Source organism: Balaenoptera musculus, chromosome 8, assembly GCF_009873245.2.
Source record: "Balaenoptera musculus isolate JJ_BM4_2016_0621 chromosome 8, mBalMus1.pri.v3, whole genome shotgun sequence".
In the NCBI taxonomy this organism is placed as follows: Eukaryota; Metazoa; Chordata; class Mammalia; order Artiodactyla; family Balaenopteridae; genus Balaenoptera; species Balaenoptera musculus.
This window is the reverse complement of record NC_045792.1, coordinates 101,939,172-101,955,030: the sequence shown is the minus strand read 5'-3', so window position 1 is coordinate 101,955,030 and position 15,859 is coordinate 101,939,172. Positions and strand designations below refer to the sequence as shown.

Below are 15,859 nucleotides of genomic sequence, written 5' to 3'. Positions count from 1 at the left end.
GAGACGTCTGTTGAATGATTCTGATTCGCCAGCATTTGAAATGCTCTCTCCTTTCCCAAGGACTGGGAGGCCTTTCTTCATGCCTCCAAGGTAAGGCAGCTGCACAAACCGTGCCCTGGCTGTGTCCCCACCCACGGGGCTGAGGCCACAATATGCTGGCACCCACGAGACAGCTGTTAACCCCGCTCCTCTTTCCCCAGATCACTGCCCCACCAGAGCTCGAAGGCTCAGTAGGGCTTGGGGCTCCGTCCTGGCCGCCCTCTCCACCTTCCGGCAGATGTGACCACCAAGCAGCAGCACAAGGAGGCTGGCCCCTCCGGTGTCCACAGGAAGCGCTCTGAGCCCTGGCTCCCGGCCCACTTCCTGCCTCTGCTCCCGGCTCCCCCGGGCCAGGCACGGGCCTGGGAGAGAAGTGCACAGCTCCATCTGTCACACTCGAGGGGCCAGAGCCTCCCCCAACTCATAACTTTCCTGCCCTGTCAGGCCTGATGTGAGTTACCCTTCCTTTGAGCCTTCGTCTTTTGTGAGTGGAGGGAAGAGGGGGCTGGAGTCTTTTTAAGAGACACAGAATATTCTGAGGAACCCAATAAAGTAAAAGGGAGGAAAGAGACACCAACACTCTACTCTCGTCTATTCAACTCCCACACAAGTGTTCTGGAATTTACCTTTACCCACATATGTCCAATGTCACAACGCCTGGCCTGGGACTCTCTCCAGCAGCGGAGCAGGTGCCCCTCAGGAGAAGACTTGTGACCTCTACCCAGGGCTTTTGGGAAGTGGCACAAACACATGCATTCGGTCTCAGTTCCCATCTCTGGCTCCTCGCCCCAGACACCCTGAGGTTTTCTCAGCCCAAAGCTTCCTTCACAGGAAGAGGTGTGGGGCGTCACAGCTATGTGCCCCCCAGGGTTTAGGCCCAACGCTGGGATGGTCTGAGCCCACGCTGCCAATGGCACCCCAGCAGCAGGAAGCCGTCCCAGCAGCTGAACAAAGTGTCTTTTATTTGTGACATACAAATACAACCAATGCAAAAAGAGATCACTTTTTCCCTTTGATTCCAGTGATAAGTTGCTAAAGGAAAAAAAAAAAATATATATATATATATATATATATATCTCAAGAAGTTTATCTTCAGTTTCCTCTAAAAAAAAAAAAAAAAAAAAAAAAAAACACACACCAGGAAGGGTTAAAAAGAACCATACACATGTCATATACACATCTGACATCAATGAAAATAACCTGAAATAGGGTGGATACAACTAAAAAACAAATCTCAAAATTAATATTTTAACATGCCCCAAACAAACCAAAAAGCCTGGTACAAAAGGCCTGCTATGTTTCTTAAAACCAAGACCTTGGGGAAATGGAGAGACTGATGGTTGAGAACTGAATGGGCTCAACACCAACAACAGGGTGACCTGCGGGTCTCAGGCAGCGCCTCCCCACCCAGCCAGAGCCCCCAGCAGCCCTTGGGAAGTGGCACAGGCGGCTGGACAAGCAGGGCCCAACACCAAGTGCCCATCTACCAATGGGGCTCGGTGCCAGGTGTCCAATGAGGGGAGACACGCACACTTAACTCCCTTTATGTGGGATTTACGCTGGGGTCCCTTTTGGTCCCCTTGGGTGGGAGGTATCAGAAATCCATGATCTAAGACAATAAATATTTATCATTCTCTGTCCTTTGACAGACAGCAGGGATCAGAGGAAAAGCTCTTCCTAAATATGATTCCGTCATTCCATGATTCTTGGAAGGAGCCCTCCAATGCCCTTCCAGCAATGAAAACTCTCCCCCTTGGGTAAAATCTCCTGGGAGTCAGCAGGATAGGGGCAAAGGTGGGCTTATTCCAGTGTAAAGCTGCAAGGCCCTCTCCGAGGGAGTGCCACGTCCACTGCTGGCAGGTCAAGAGCAACACGGAGCACTCAGCGGAGAGGCTGTGCGCACAGGCCCGGCACAGGCAGGACCCTGGGGGAGAGGCGAGAGCAGCTCCGGGGAGAGGAGATCGGGGAGGTGGCCGGCACAGGCAGCCTGAGTCAGGGCAGAGGGTGGGGAGTGAGCAGACCGAGGTCGGAAGGACTGACAGACCTCCTCCGGAACAACCTCGCAAAGGCAGAGCCTTTGAGACGCTCCCTAAGGCAGAGCTCAAGGTTGACCAAGGGGAGGCGGTAGGTGCTTCTTCCTGGATAAGGATTTGGTCATTTTCTTCCCTGGAAGGGTATACGGTCTGGGGATGAGGGCAAGTCTAAGCTCTGACCCTGCGCCCTCTCTATCCCAGGAGGGGAGAGGAAGCTTCTCCCGCCCCCGCAGGTGACACCAGAGAGAAGAGCAGCGTCCGGCCAGGCTGGGGAGTGCAGGAAGGGCTGCTGCTGGCTGGGGGCTCTCCAAAGGGGGGAGTGGCGGTGGGGGGTACCCACCTTCAGAGAGCTAACAGCACCAAGATATGAGAGGAAACGGCACTAAATACGGCAGGAGCAAGGGGCCTTCTGGGGGAAGACAAGGGGCTCCCTGATGTTATTCCCCCTTGAGAGTAAGAACAGGGGTATCGAGTGGGGTGAGAGGCAGGGGAAGAAACAGTGGTGAGAGGTGACGGAGAAGAGCAGGCAGGGCTTCAGCTCTTTTCTGTGAATAAAAATCTTGAGTCACTGCCGTGAGATCAAGAGGTTAAGCTCAGGGTGCAGCCAGGTCCCAAAGCCCGGAGAAGCCATAGTCCCCATGGCAGACCCCATTCACACCTGTTCCTGGTCCTCTCGGCCCCTGACTGACAGCAATGGGGAGAGGGGGGCAGCCTTTCTCCCAGAGTCGGCTGGTCCCCTGGGATGACTCCACTCTAAATGGATCCACGAAGGCACAGCCAGAAAGAGCTCCCTCGACTCCCTGTGTCGTGGCACAAAAGACCTTCCTGAGGTCTCCACTGGAGCGTCCCATCCATGAAACAGGAGTCTCTCTGAAGACTCTCTCTACGCCCACATCTTACACTGAGCCCATTCCTCTTTGGGAACCAGCCAGACCCTGACCCAGGGCTCCAGGACTTCCATGAAGGTGGGAATAAACACTCCATTTGGCCAGCAGTGTGTGTGGCGGGGAGGGGGGCTTGTCAGGAATCCAGCTGTAGGGAAGTCGCGGAGAACCCACGCTCAGGGCCAAGAGCCGAGTGAGAAGGCAGCCACCGTGAGAGCATGCGCCTCGTGCCCCGGCCTCCGCCGGCTCTTCCGGCAGCATCCTCTCCTCTCTGCTCCCTCCGGCACCCCGCTCTTCTAGGAGAGAGCAGGAGGGGTGGCGCGGACCACTCCTCCCCAGGGTTGGGGCAGAGGAGGCCACAGCTCTGAGGGCACCTGGCAAGCGGCTTGAAACCGGGGAGAAAACAGGCCTTGGAGAGAGCTTGAGAGCTCAGTGGCAGCAGCCACCACAGTGCCCGCCCGAATGGGAGTGCTGGCTGTCCCCAAACTTGGTCCTCCGGCTCAGGATCTCATAGGAGCAGTCCTCCCCACAGCAACCGGACATGCTTGGGGAAGAGTCGTCGATTTCAAATCTGCAGGCAGGCAGGAGGAAAGGGTTGGCTATGGGCAGCTGACTGCCTTCCTCCCCAGGAGCCAGGGTTCAGGAGCAGGGCAGGGGACCAAGCCACAGGCGCTCCCACACCATCTCGCCAGTTGCCAACCCCAAGGACCTCAGAACCGAGAGCTCAATGTCAGGACGAATGGGGCCAGGATGGGGGAAAAGACACTGGGGCAGGCAGCTGCTACCACCCAGAGGGTCCCACACCGCGGCCCAGCTCCTTACTGCAGCGCTTCTCTGAAGAACTGGTAGGCACCATGATTGTGCTTAAATACCGTTAACATAACTTTCTTCATCTGTGTGCTGAGAAGGAAGCAGAGAGAACCTTCCAGAAAGAGAAAGAACCTTCCAGAAAGAGAAACAGGTGCTAAATCCCGCTTGCTCTCTCGTGTCTCTGCCTGCTGTCTCCCGTTTGCTCCTAAGAAGTATTCCTGAGGCCCGACTCTAGCCTGTCTTGGGCACCCACAGCACTGGCTGCCGCCCTCTGTGACAGGGCTGATCAGGCCGCCACCTGACTGGCTTCCCCTCCAGGTCCTCTCTGCACCCCATTACTCAGGCGCGGAGCAGGCACTCAGAGGTGCTTGCCTCCTTGAGCCCAGTGTACAAAATCTGGAGTCATGGCAGGGCAGAGAGAAGCTTACTGAGAGGGTTCTAGACACCTTTCTTCCAGAACAGTCCCGTGAGCCCTGTCCCCCGCGGGGGATGCCTCAGAGGCAGCTCCTCCCAACCGAGCGGTGCACGGACGGCCCTCACCTGTTGGCCACGAGCTGCAGGATCTGTATGAGGAACTTCCCCAGGCCTTTCCGCCGCACCTTGCTCTCCAGCTGCACTTCGTAGCTGGGGGAGGAAAGCAGAGTGAGCGTGGAGCGGCTGCGAGGCCTGCCACAGACCCAGATGGGCGTGCTGCATTTTGCCACCGGCTGGGGTGCCTCCTCCGCCCGCGCCCACCCCCAGGCCAGGGCCCCTACCAGTACAGGACTTCATCCCCGCACTCCACGTCAAACCGGAAGTGAGAAAAGGCTACGGGAACCGAACTGTTTTCCCAAGCGATGAGGTACCAGGCTCGGTCATCCGTCATCTCCTCGCGTTTCTCTCTGTCCTTCCAGCCCCACTCGCTCTGCTCATACCTGGGAGACAGGGGTGGGGGGTGGGGGGCAGTCAGGACAGGGACTCTGGAGAGGAGGGCCAGGCTCCCTGCCTGAGAGGGCGTGCTTACATGGCCTGCATATTGGTCTTGGTCAGGTCGAAGGCCCAGTCCACGGTGGCCGGCTCCAGGCCAGACACTCGCTTACATTCAATGGAGACATTTAACCTGAGAAGAGGAAAAGGAGGCGTCTGGAGGAGGCTACAGGCCCGGCACCACCCGCTGCCCTGACAGCCTGACAACGAAGCCCGCCTGGTCTCACTTAATCTACAGAGAAAAGCCGGGCCCGGACGTGACTACAGAAGGTGCCTGTGAAGGAACTAGGCCGTTCAAGCCGAGATTAACAACTGTCATCGCCAGCCCACCACCCTGACCACAAGCCCCATTTCCTGCCTTCCCTGCACAGCCCTTATCAGACTCAGCACTTTGTAAACTTCGGTCCCTCTCTGCCAGCTCTTTGCTCTCTCCACCCTCTCTTCTGTAGTTTGTTATAAACACCGGAGTCCTCTCTGTTCCCTCAATTCCTGCCCTTAGGCATTTTTCCTGTTGCTTTCATTTGGAATCAAGTCTTCACTGGGCTCCCAGGGGACGTCTTCCTTCTTATCTACCAATCTTGCCAGCAAAAGCAGCTGGATGACCTCAGGCCCTTCAAGAAGACTATGGCCCACATCCCCCTGAGGAGTCCTGCCCACTGCTTCCTCTGAGGACACAGTGGGTGCTCTCAGCTGATCAAACAGGGTAGATCGGGATTCACCCCATGCTCTGTTTTCCTAAACTAATGAATGATGTAGGTGTTCAGGTATCGACCTATTTTTTTTTTTTTTTTTTTTTTTTTTTCCCCGTGGCTTGCGGGATCCTAGCTCCCCGACCAGGGACTGAACCTGGGCCGTGGCAGTGGAAGTGCCAAGTCTCAACCACTGGACCGCCAGGGAGCTCCCTCAATCTGCTATTTAGGTCTAAATGAATTAAATAAATTACAGTTAAACTCCTTGGCCAAACTGTGAAATCATATTCTCCAGGTAGTGCCACATTCTGAAAGGACTGACTCGACTCCTCAGAAGACATCACCACTGGAATCCATGGTCACCTCTGCTGTCTGGTATGTCATATGAGCTGCACATGTGTGTGGCCTTGTGAATTCAGAACTTCCTGGCTCTGAACAGCCTTCCTTTCTTTCCAAGTACTGACCATGTAGTGGTCAGAAATGCCCACACACAGCACTGCAACTGTCTTAGCTATAAATTTTCTCAAGGCTGGTTTGCAAGTATAAATTCTCCACTAATCTGAGTTCCTTAAGTACATGAAAGTAGGATCACAGCCACACAAATCACACACAATTCCAGGCACCAAATGAGCCCAGAGTCAGCTGACAATGCCTGCTTCAGAGCTGGTCCATATTTCTGGAAGTCAGTGGGAATGTGGGATAGGGAACACTGAGAGAGATCACAGTGAGGAATCTCTGAACTATGTCAAAGGACTTCCCAGAGGCTGAATGATGACAAAGCTTCTAGAGGAACCATAATGCATCTGATCACAGACAGAAAGAATTAATTAATATGATACTATGAAATTCAGACACAGCTATGAAAGGCAAATGTAGTATTACCTACTATAGTCCTTCCTTCATAATTCATGCATTTACATTTGTCTTATCTTGCTCATTAAAATACTCACACCAGTTGCAACTTACAGAGCTGGATATAGTTTCTTTCCTCCTTAAAACAACCTTCCAAGTTTGGCATCATCATTCCATTTAACAGATAAAAAATGAGGCTTCAAGAATATGTTGACTTAACCAAATACAGTTAATAAGAGGCACTGTTATGATTCAGACCCATAGCAATGACTCTGTAAAATCATAGCCCCTGTTTTTCCCTCAGCCAACAGCATCTCGGGTAAGACAGATAATGCTACCTATTTTACAAACCAAAGGAACAGAAAGTGGAAGGGGGCTTTAGTCTAGATTCTGCAGTGAACTGGATTAGTAAAAAGAACAGTAGTAATAACAACTAACACTGACCTAGCCTTTCATATGTTCCAGGCACTAACACTTTACATCTAATCCTCCTGACAACTCCATGAGGAAGGTACCCATTTCTGATTCGAAAACTGAGGCACAGAGAAGTTAAGTAATTTGTCCAGGGTCACAAAGCCAGTAAGTGGCTTTTAACAATTATACTACAGACCCAGGGAAAGAACGCTGGACTGGGAATTAAAAGCTCCCCGCCGCGGTCAGGGAGAAACTCCATAAGCTCAGACATCTCATTCAGCTTCTCGGAGCTTCGGTTTCCCTCTGCATAAAATGAGGGAGCCGGCCTAGATGATTTTTCAAGTTTGTTTCAGCTCTATGGTTCTTCGTCGGAGAGAATAACAAGTCCCACAGAGACATCAGTCTGACATTAGGCAGTCTTTGCTCATTTGCAGATTCCTTTGTCTCCCTAACTGGGGGATTTTATATCAACAGGGTACTAGCCATCTTTTCTGCTTTTTCATTAACGAAGAATGAAACAATTTGGGTCTGAGGAAGCCTACTCTGGAAAGGTGAATTCCTGAAGAGACTCAAGGAGACAAGTTAGGAATGCTGAACACTCACCCATTCCGATCATATTTCTTGAACACTGGGAAAGCCTCTAATGGGTCTCCAAGCTGTGGAGGGAAAGAAAAGAGGAGTAGCACAAACACTCGCCTAGCGGAGTCACAGGCTCCACCCTGAAGTACCACGCTGTGCGGACCCAAGTGGAGGCTCAGCTCCCAGGGCCAGGAGCCGCCCTTATATACAGACCCTCCACCTGCCTTAGCTCTGAAATCACACGTAGGAGGGAGACTCTGGGAAGAAGGCCCAACAGGGTTTTAGCTTCATTTGACGGGGTAAGAAGAGACTTTACTGCCTAATTCTAAGACTGGCCTCTGGGCATAAAACCTACTCAGCACCCACCTGACCCAAGAGAGAAGACAGGTCCCTTGCTCCACTCACATAATATATATATATTTTTTAAATGATATATTTTCTTCTGATTTTAGTTTTGGCTACATGCTATAAGCTTTTTTTTTTTTTTTAATTTATTTATTTATTTTTGGCTGCATTGGGTCTTTGTTGCTGCACGCAGGCTTTCTCTAGCTGTGGCGAGCCGGGGTCACTCTTCGATGCGGTGTGTGGGCTTCTCATTGTGGTGGCTTCTCTTGTTGTGGAGCACAGGCTCTAGGGTGCGCGGGCTTCAGTAGTTGCGGCTCGCGGGCTCTCGAGCGCAGGCTCAGTAGTTGTGGCACACGGGCTTAGTTGCTCCGCGGCATGTGGGATCTTCCCGGACCAGGGCTCGAACCTGTGCCCCCTGCACTGGCAGACGGATTCTTAACCACTGTGCCACTAGGGAAACACCACTCACATACTTTTGAGAGGCCCCCAACTAACCTCCCCTGGTCAAAACCCAAAATGAAAAATCATGTCCCTGCACCACATCCTTGTAAGTGTGAATGTTTACTGAGTGGACTAAAAGAATAACAAAAACTGGGACATGAACCAGGGCAGGAAGGGTGACCAGAATCTCTCTGGTTCCACTGGAAAGCTGAGCCACTCCCAGTCAAGCCCACCGGGTGCTCAGAATCTCAGCTACTCCTCCCCCGACTGTGGCCCCTCGAAACCAGGCTGCTGCATCCCTGGCACAACCTGTGGTACTTCATGGGCAGGCAATAAATGTTTGAAGGAAAGAATGAGAAAACTATACCACATTTTACCAGGGAGGTTTCCTCCCCAAAATGCAAAACCCTATGAAAAATTTCTGCAGACCCTCTTCTAGTGTTAAGGAAGGAGACCCACAGAGAGAAGACGCCACTTCCACTTCAATCCACACTTCCCTGCACGCCTGGGCCAATCCGCTGGCCCTCCTCGCAGCTCTCTGCCAGCCAGGCTAGTTTTCCCCGGCAGCAAGGAGGCAGCAGAGGTATGGATGCGTAGTAACACAATTCTGCCACAGGGTGGCGCCAAAAGAAATCAAATTAAAAACCAAGTTGCAGTTCCAGGACGAAGGGACTAGGAAGGAGGGGAGAGTCACCCTGTTGGCGGCATCCACTTTGGCACAGACAGCATCCATGGCTGCTCGCTCCTCCAACCGCTTCTGTTTCTTCTCCTTTGCTTTGCTGGACTTCCTCTGCAACAGGGAAAAGCAAAGTTGGCTGGAAGGTTGTGACCAATCAAAGACTTGACTTTGACTTTCCCTTTGGAGACCCTAAGGGTCAGTCCCCAATCCACAGCAGAAACTCCGGATCCTGGCTGCCGGGTCCTGCTTGGCAGGGTAGGAAAGACCCAAGCGCGTCCCAGTCGTGAGACCTTGGGAGCGTCACTAGACTTCTCAGCTTCCCTATCAGGGAGAGTACTGACCCTTGGGACCACCGGGTCACTGTGAGGACCCAGTGAGAGCACGTGACAACACCTGAAGCAGAGCCTGGCCCCCCAGCAGCTGCCTAATAAATATTCACTCATTCATTCCCTCCTAAGGTAGGAACAAGTAATTTTAGACACATTCAGGGCAGGTTTCAGGGAAGTGATGGCATCTGAGGTAGCGGCTGACAGCTGTTTCTAAGTATAAATTCATTCAGTAAGGCTTTTCAGTGTATTCTGGCTTCAGAAAACAAAGATCTGGTCTGGGGGCAGCCTCTTTGGGAGCTGAGTCTCCTTTCTAAGCTAGGGCTGGGCACTCCGGCTTAAGGCGGCGGAGCTGTTCCCAGAAACAGCTGCTCAGCCAAGGCCAGTGAGTGGCAGACACACCGAGCACCTAGTAGCGACAGGGCAGAGTGAAGGGCCCCAAGGGGTTCATCTGGGGACAGAGGCCATACTGACACGTGGTCAGCAAAGCCAAGTTGCAGGGCACATAGGCAACAGAGGAGGAGCAAAGGGAGGCTGTCCTTACACAGAGAAGCAAACTGCAAACCGCCCGTAACTCCAAATGGAGCAGATCCTGTTTGGAGGCTCACGTGAGGTTTTCTCAAATCTAAATGGACCCTCTTACCCTCTTGTAAAAACTGGTAGCACAGGGAAAAGAGCCCAAGCTCTGGGGTCCAACAGACCTTGTCCAAAGCCTCCTTCTGCCCTTCATTCCCTTCGGGTCTTAGGACAAGACACAACCATTCTTTGAGCCCCCTTCCCTCATCTGATGAGCAGGGCCCTTGATACCTCCTTTGAAGTATTAAGCCCATGAGGGTTACTATGGCCTGTGCTCAATAAATGACACTTTTCCTCCTCACTCCCAAGGAGGAGCAGAGCAGCACAGGCATCCGGAGGTGCCTGCCCACCCAGCCCGAGACCTGAAGGTACCCCAAAGGCACTGGGAAGATGGCTCTGCTTTTTACCAACCGCACTGCCTCTTCTGCCCCCACCCCTCCCTTCCCTGACCTCACCGGAGAGAGGTTTTGCCTCCTCCGATCCCACAGTAGCCCTGACACTGATTGGCCCAGGAAACGGTGCGCTGAATACCCAGCTGCTGGATAAATTCTACCCTCGGTTCCTCAAGGCATGACACTGCTTAACTCCTATTTCAAGCAACCAGAAGGCAAGAGCTCAGATACTAGGGACTCACAGGGATGGCCCTTCTAGGCATAGACTCGCCCAGCACCAGCTGTTTACTATCTGCAGGCTGAGCACCGTGCAGAAAGCCAAGAGCTAGCGCCCATTTCTTACCTCCCTAGAGGAGCAAACAGAAGAGAATAGCCTGTCTTCATAACACTGGGATCTCGGGGCAGAACTAGCCCCTCTCTACCACAGAGAGGTTTTAGATCATCCACCTTTTTTCCTCTGGGAATCTGGGTTTCAAGACAACACTGAGAGATACACTCATCTTGCAAAACACTTTCACCAACATTATCTGGTTCAATTCTCAGGGCAGAAACCATCACCTCCCTTTACACAAGAAACTGAGGCTCAAAGGGCTGGAGCGACTTGTTCGAAGTTCCCCAGAGAGTAAGCGGCAGAGGGGAGACTCAACCCCAGGGCTGGGCCGCAGATTCAGTGTCTGTCCCACCAGCCACCCTGCCTCCCTCCGGGAGAGCCTACACCAGCGTCCAAGGCCTTCTCAGCTCCGCCAAGGTAAGGTCAAGACAAGACCTCAGGAGCCTGAAGGCAGCCACTTGGTGATTCACTTCTCATTACCCTTCTGGCTCGGTAACAGCTGGCGTGACATGCCCGCACAGCGCCACCCCAGACCCTACGTCCACACTGAGGTAGGGGTAAGGGACAGGGAAACTTGAGACGGAAGGTCGCCAGGGCTGTGCAATGGGGCAGAAAGAATATGAGCTCTGGCATCAAACAGGCCAGGCCACCGTTCCTCCTGCCACCCGCCGTGTGTGAAAGGAACTCCACCTCCAGGAAAATGGGAACACAACTGCTGGCCTCACAGAACAGCCAAGGACAGTCAGAAGCCAGCACACCATCCCAGTCGGTGCCAGCTGCCTGCCCCCACCCTGCACGTTAGCTCTACGGCACAGAGCTGAGGGCTCAGAGGTGCTGGGAGGAAAGCGCGACTCCCAGGACCCAGAAAGCAGTGACGTGTAGGTTCCCTCCGCAGCATCTCATTTCTAAGCACCAGAAGTAAGTAGTTCCTCAGCACAAGCAGCAGGAGGGCCAAGCCCGGGCCTCCAGGAGATTTATGGGCTCATTCATGCAGGGGAACAGGTGAGCCAGGCAACTCTCAGTGACGCTTGGGGCCGCCATGGCCAGAGACTGCGGATAATGAAAGAGCCCCTGAAGCGCTTGGCTGCCCGCACACGGGGTAGGAGGCAGGCTGCGGCAGGCGGGGCCAGACAGGCAGGGGCCCTCCCTCAAACCCAGCACGCGCTAGGAAGAGTAGTCTCCTACTGTTCCAATTAGCTTTGTCCTGCCTTGCGGAGGTAAGACTATCCTGCAGGGACACAGGGAAATTCTCCTAATTAAAATGGGAAATAAGCACAGTGAACAGTAAAGCTCATTGTGGTTAAGTGTCTTTCCCAAGGGAGCTTTATATAATAAAGAGTGTGGGATTTTGAGTCAAGAGACCCACATTTGATTCTCAGCTCTTCCACTTAATAGCTGTGTGACTTTGAGCAAGTTATTTACTCTCTCTCCAACAAGTTACTCAGTTTCTCTGAATCTCAATTTCCACATCCATAAAATGGGGCTAACAATGCCTATACCTCACAGGACTGTTGTAAGGACAAAATGATACAATGTACTAGATATAAAAATTCCTTACTGTAAGGACTTCTGTTTACAAGGACCTACTAACGATAAACACTCTGCTAGTGCTTTAATAAAGATGATTTATTTTAACCTTTGCAATAACTCAGCAAGGAATGCCTGCCTACTTCTTTGATGAGGAAACAGGCCCAGAGAGATTAGATAACTTTCAGGGTCACAGAGCCCGTGAACAGGATTCTCAAAGAGGTCTTCTGGCCACCCTCTCCCTCCACTCCCACCAGACTGTACACTCCATGAGGTAGAGGAGAGGTCACATCTGCTTTATTTGCCGATGTATACCCAGTGCTCAGCAAACAGCAGGTGTTCAGTTCATACCTGTTGAATGAATCCTCCAAGATTCAAATCCAGGTCTGAACCCCAAAGTCCATGCTCCTTCCACTACATCAGTTAAATGTGTATGACACTTGTTACCAAGTGTGATATAAATGTTGTTTTCACATGCAGCTGTCAAACTCCTCCCCTTGCTTTTCCTATCAAGGTAGTATCTCTCTCTTTTTTTTTTTTTTGGCCGCACCTCATGGCTTGTGGAATCTTAGTTCCCCAACCAGGGGTTGAACCCGCACCATCGGCAGTGAGAGCGTGGAGTCCTAACCACTGGACCACCAGGGAATTCCCTCAAAGGAGTATCTCTTTGACTGCTAGTCATAAGAGTAGTTCCATGACTAATAGGGGTCACACACAGAAATTAAAAAACAAAAAACGCCCAGATGGGGGCAGGAGGCACCTTTCAGAAAAAGGATTTGGCAACCCTTAGCTTTTCAGTATTAATGCCTCCATCCCACAAAGAATCCAGAGTCCAGGGGAAAAAACCCTCAGTTTTTGGCAAAGGGAGACAGAGCTCTAAATTCTAATTCCTAAAACACGTGAGACAGCAAGGGTGCAAGAACTCTGAACAGTGCTCCATCTGATGCACTCTCTCAGCCTGTGGTCAGGCTGTCAAATGGAGCAGGGCCCTCTTCTGGAGGGTGACCATTAGGAACCATGACGCTCCTGACACTGAGGTGGGGAGTCCACAGCCCCCACCCATAAGGAATGAGTATGATGAGGGGGTTCCAGCTCTGCTTCAGGGAGGAAAATTCAATTCCTCTTTTGCAGAGACTAAGTAGGGGCTGTTCTGAGAAACACATCTGTGAAGTATGAGTAATAAGATCAATCAGGGCCCTTAAGGAAGCAGCAAGGATCGCAGGATCTCTGAGGCCTGCTATTTCAACTCAACCAATGAGGAAGTGTTGAACGAGAATGGCATGTTATGCTTCTTGTTTTCTGCTCAGTCTGGAGTGGCTGATGCTGGGTAGACGTTTACCAAGTAATACCAGGGACTCAATATTTTATTTAGTTTCAACAAGACCTGGGGTCTGGGACCTTTCACTAAAATCTAGGTTAAATATGCCTAAGGTTTCCAGACTTGATTTTCTATACATGAAGTACACAGTCCAAAAGTCCTTGTTGAAACATGATGAATGTGTTTTGACATGGATTACATAAAGTGCTTTGACATGGATAAGACAACTATTTTTGTCTAACAAGTTGATTTATTCAGTCAATAACTATTTGAGTGGAGAGGAAAAAAATCTAGATTAATAATAGTAGGGACAAACCCAATGAGTTAAAAATAGCACAAATCTATTTTAGATGACTAAAGGCTGAGAATACAGGCAAAAATAACAGCCACTATTTAAGAGGCACCTATGTAGCTATTTACAGCCACTCTCTGATTTTATCCTCACATCTGTCCTAAAGGGGAGGTATCATCATTCTCATTACATCGATGAGGAAATTCAAATCCACAAAGGCCAGGTCACTGGCACAATATCATGCCGCTAGCCAGGGAAGGTGGGGCTGGAACTGAGGTCTCTCTGGCTCCAAAGTCAGGACTCCCTAAAGATGGTGGAAATTTCATGTAAAAACTAAGATACATGGTACCAGGGAGGGCCAGTTACATTTTTAGGAGAGTGACTGGTGCTACTCTAATTGGGACTTAGGAAGGTGATCTCACAGAAACATGCGAATAACTTCTGCTCAACCCTCTAACAGCACATGCCAGGAAGGGCATAAAATGCACCTCCAGGCTGCCTTGTGCAAAACAGGTGGTCACTATCCATCCCCGGCTGGGGCCATCACCAGTACTCCTCCATCGTCCCCCTGCTCACCTTCTGCACAGCTTCCCCACCCCAAGCCACCTGAAGTAGGAAGACTACTAACAACCCAAGTAATAAGACCCACTTCGGCGCATCTGGGAGGCCTTGAAGGCAGGCCTCTGTCGAAAAGGAACAGAATGTTTTTGGAGCAGGAGGAACCTGGTGGAAAGATTTCGAAAGAGACTGGGGAAACCAGCTTCGCTGAGAAGCCGACTAGCGGGAGGCGGGCGGCCGGGGTCTCGAGAGCCCTGAATCGGGGTTTGGCGCCCAGTCGCTGTCCGTGTGACCTTGGCTGGGTGCCTTCTTTTCTCTGGGCCTCGGTTCCCTCCAACCCAGTGTAGGCCTAGGATATGGGAAGCCGCGAAGCCGGTGACAGCGGGGTGATGGGTGACCCCTGGGGGCAGGGGGGATACCCAGGGACCGCGCGGGGGTAGAGGGGAGGCCAAGAAGATAACACGTCCTAGAGGAAGGCAAGGGCGAGCACGACGCGAGAGGCGGGGGGCACCGGAGGGGGTGGGGCCCGGAGACGGGGCTCTCCAGGAGATTCCCGGGCTGGGCCGGGCATCGGGACACTTAGACTGGGGGAGTCGAGTCATGTGGGGGCTGGGGGTCACGTGAGGCCGGAGGGGTTCGGGGTCACGTGAGAGGGGGTTCAAGGAACAATGGGGGCGCAGGGGACGGGGTAAGCGGGGAGCCCTCCCGGCCCTCGCGTCTCCTCTCCCTCCCTCACTCACCCCCATGGCGGCAACGGCGGCGGTGGCCCTCAGCTCCTCCTTCCCACACTTGCCAGCAGGGAGGCGGTAACGGCTGCAACGGCGGCGGCAGCGACACCAGAGCGGCGGCGGTCCCCGCACGGCGCATGCGCCTCGCGGGCTCCCCCGCGAGCCCCGGCGGGCACCGCGCCGGCGCAGAGCCCGTGGAGGGGACGGGGCGGGGAGGGAAGGCGCGCAGGTGGAGAGCTGGGGAGGCGGGCGGAGGGTCTCGCTCCCGAAAGAGGCGGGAGGCGAGGAGCAGCGTCGCTCTGGGAATGACGTAGCCCGGGCCCGCCCCCTCCTCGGTTGGCTGTGTCTGTAGCTATGGCAACGGCCGCGCCGCCCCGAGAGAAGCGCGCCGTTGGGCAGCTGGGTGGGTGGCAGCACCGCCTCTGCGCTCTGTTCCGCTTCTCCCCCGCCCGCCGGGGTCAGCCTGCGCAGCAGCCACCTTCCCAGACAACCAAACGCGTCACGACCTCTGAAATACCAGTCCCTCCTACAACCCTCTGGCACAGGGGAAGTCTTTGGAAAATTCCCACCTTCTAGATCATGAACTCTTGAAATTCCTTTTCTAACCAGAGTCATTCATCCTTCTTCTAACCATTCATTCACCCTCCATTCATTCGCTCTCTCAAACACTGACTAGCACTTACACCTACGCTGTGCAGAGCCCAGGGGGCACAGAAAGGAGCAACATGCCATCCCAGTCCAAAACTTACTGTTTAGAGGTGAGACAGGCATGTAACAACTGTATACTGGAGAGTGGAAGGTGCTGTGAAAATGAGACATTAGGCGTCCTGAACAATATTAACTTCAGTCTATCCCAGCAGACCAGTGTGACCTCCACTTGACCCGCATCAGAATCACCTGGGGAGCCTGTGCACTGCGCACACCCGGGACCTACCCTAGAATCTCCAGGGGTGGAGCCAGAGTCTTCTCTTCTAGGACTTCCCAGATAGGGTCGTACTCATGAAACTCAGAAAAACGCTGCCCAAGACAAACTTCACAGGCTTTGTCAGGTTTTACTCATTATCCCATCATCAGTGCTCA

At 52.7% G+C, this 15,859-nt stretch overlaps 1 protein-coding gene across 1 annotated transcript; it reads right to left on the bottom strand.

The window, feature by feature from the left end:
• Positions 1 to 1,134: 1,134 nt before the first annotated feature.
• NAA40 (N-alpha-acetyltransferase 40, NatD catalytic subunit) lies at positions 1,135 to 15,028 on the bottom strand. Its single transcript, XM_036862193.1, has 8 exons — positions 14,792 to 15,028; positions 8,747 to 8,842; positions 7,291 to 7,343; positions 4,770 to 4,865; positions 4,522 to 4,680; positions 4,307 to 4,390; positions 3,779 to 3,856; positions 1,135 to 3,527 (listed from the first exon to the last, which is right to left on the bottom strand). Exons 1-8 carry the CDS (start codon positions 14,795 to 14,797, stop codon positions 3,386 to 3,388), a joined length of 714 nt encoding a protein of 237 aa, XP_036718088.1. The 5' UTR covers positions 14,798 to 15,028; the 3' UTR covers positions 1,135 to 3,385.
• Between the last annotated feature and the right edge of the window lie 831 nt (positions 15,029 to 15,859).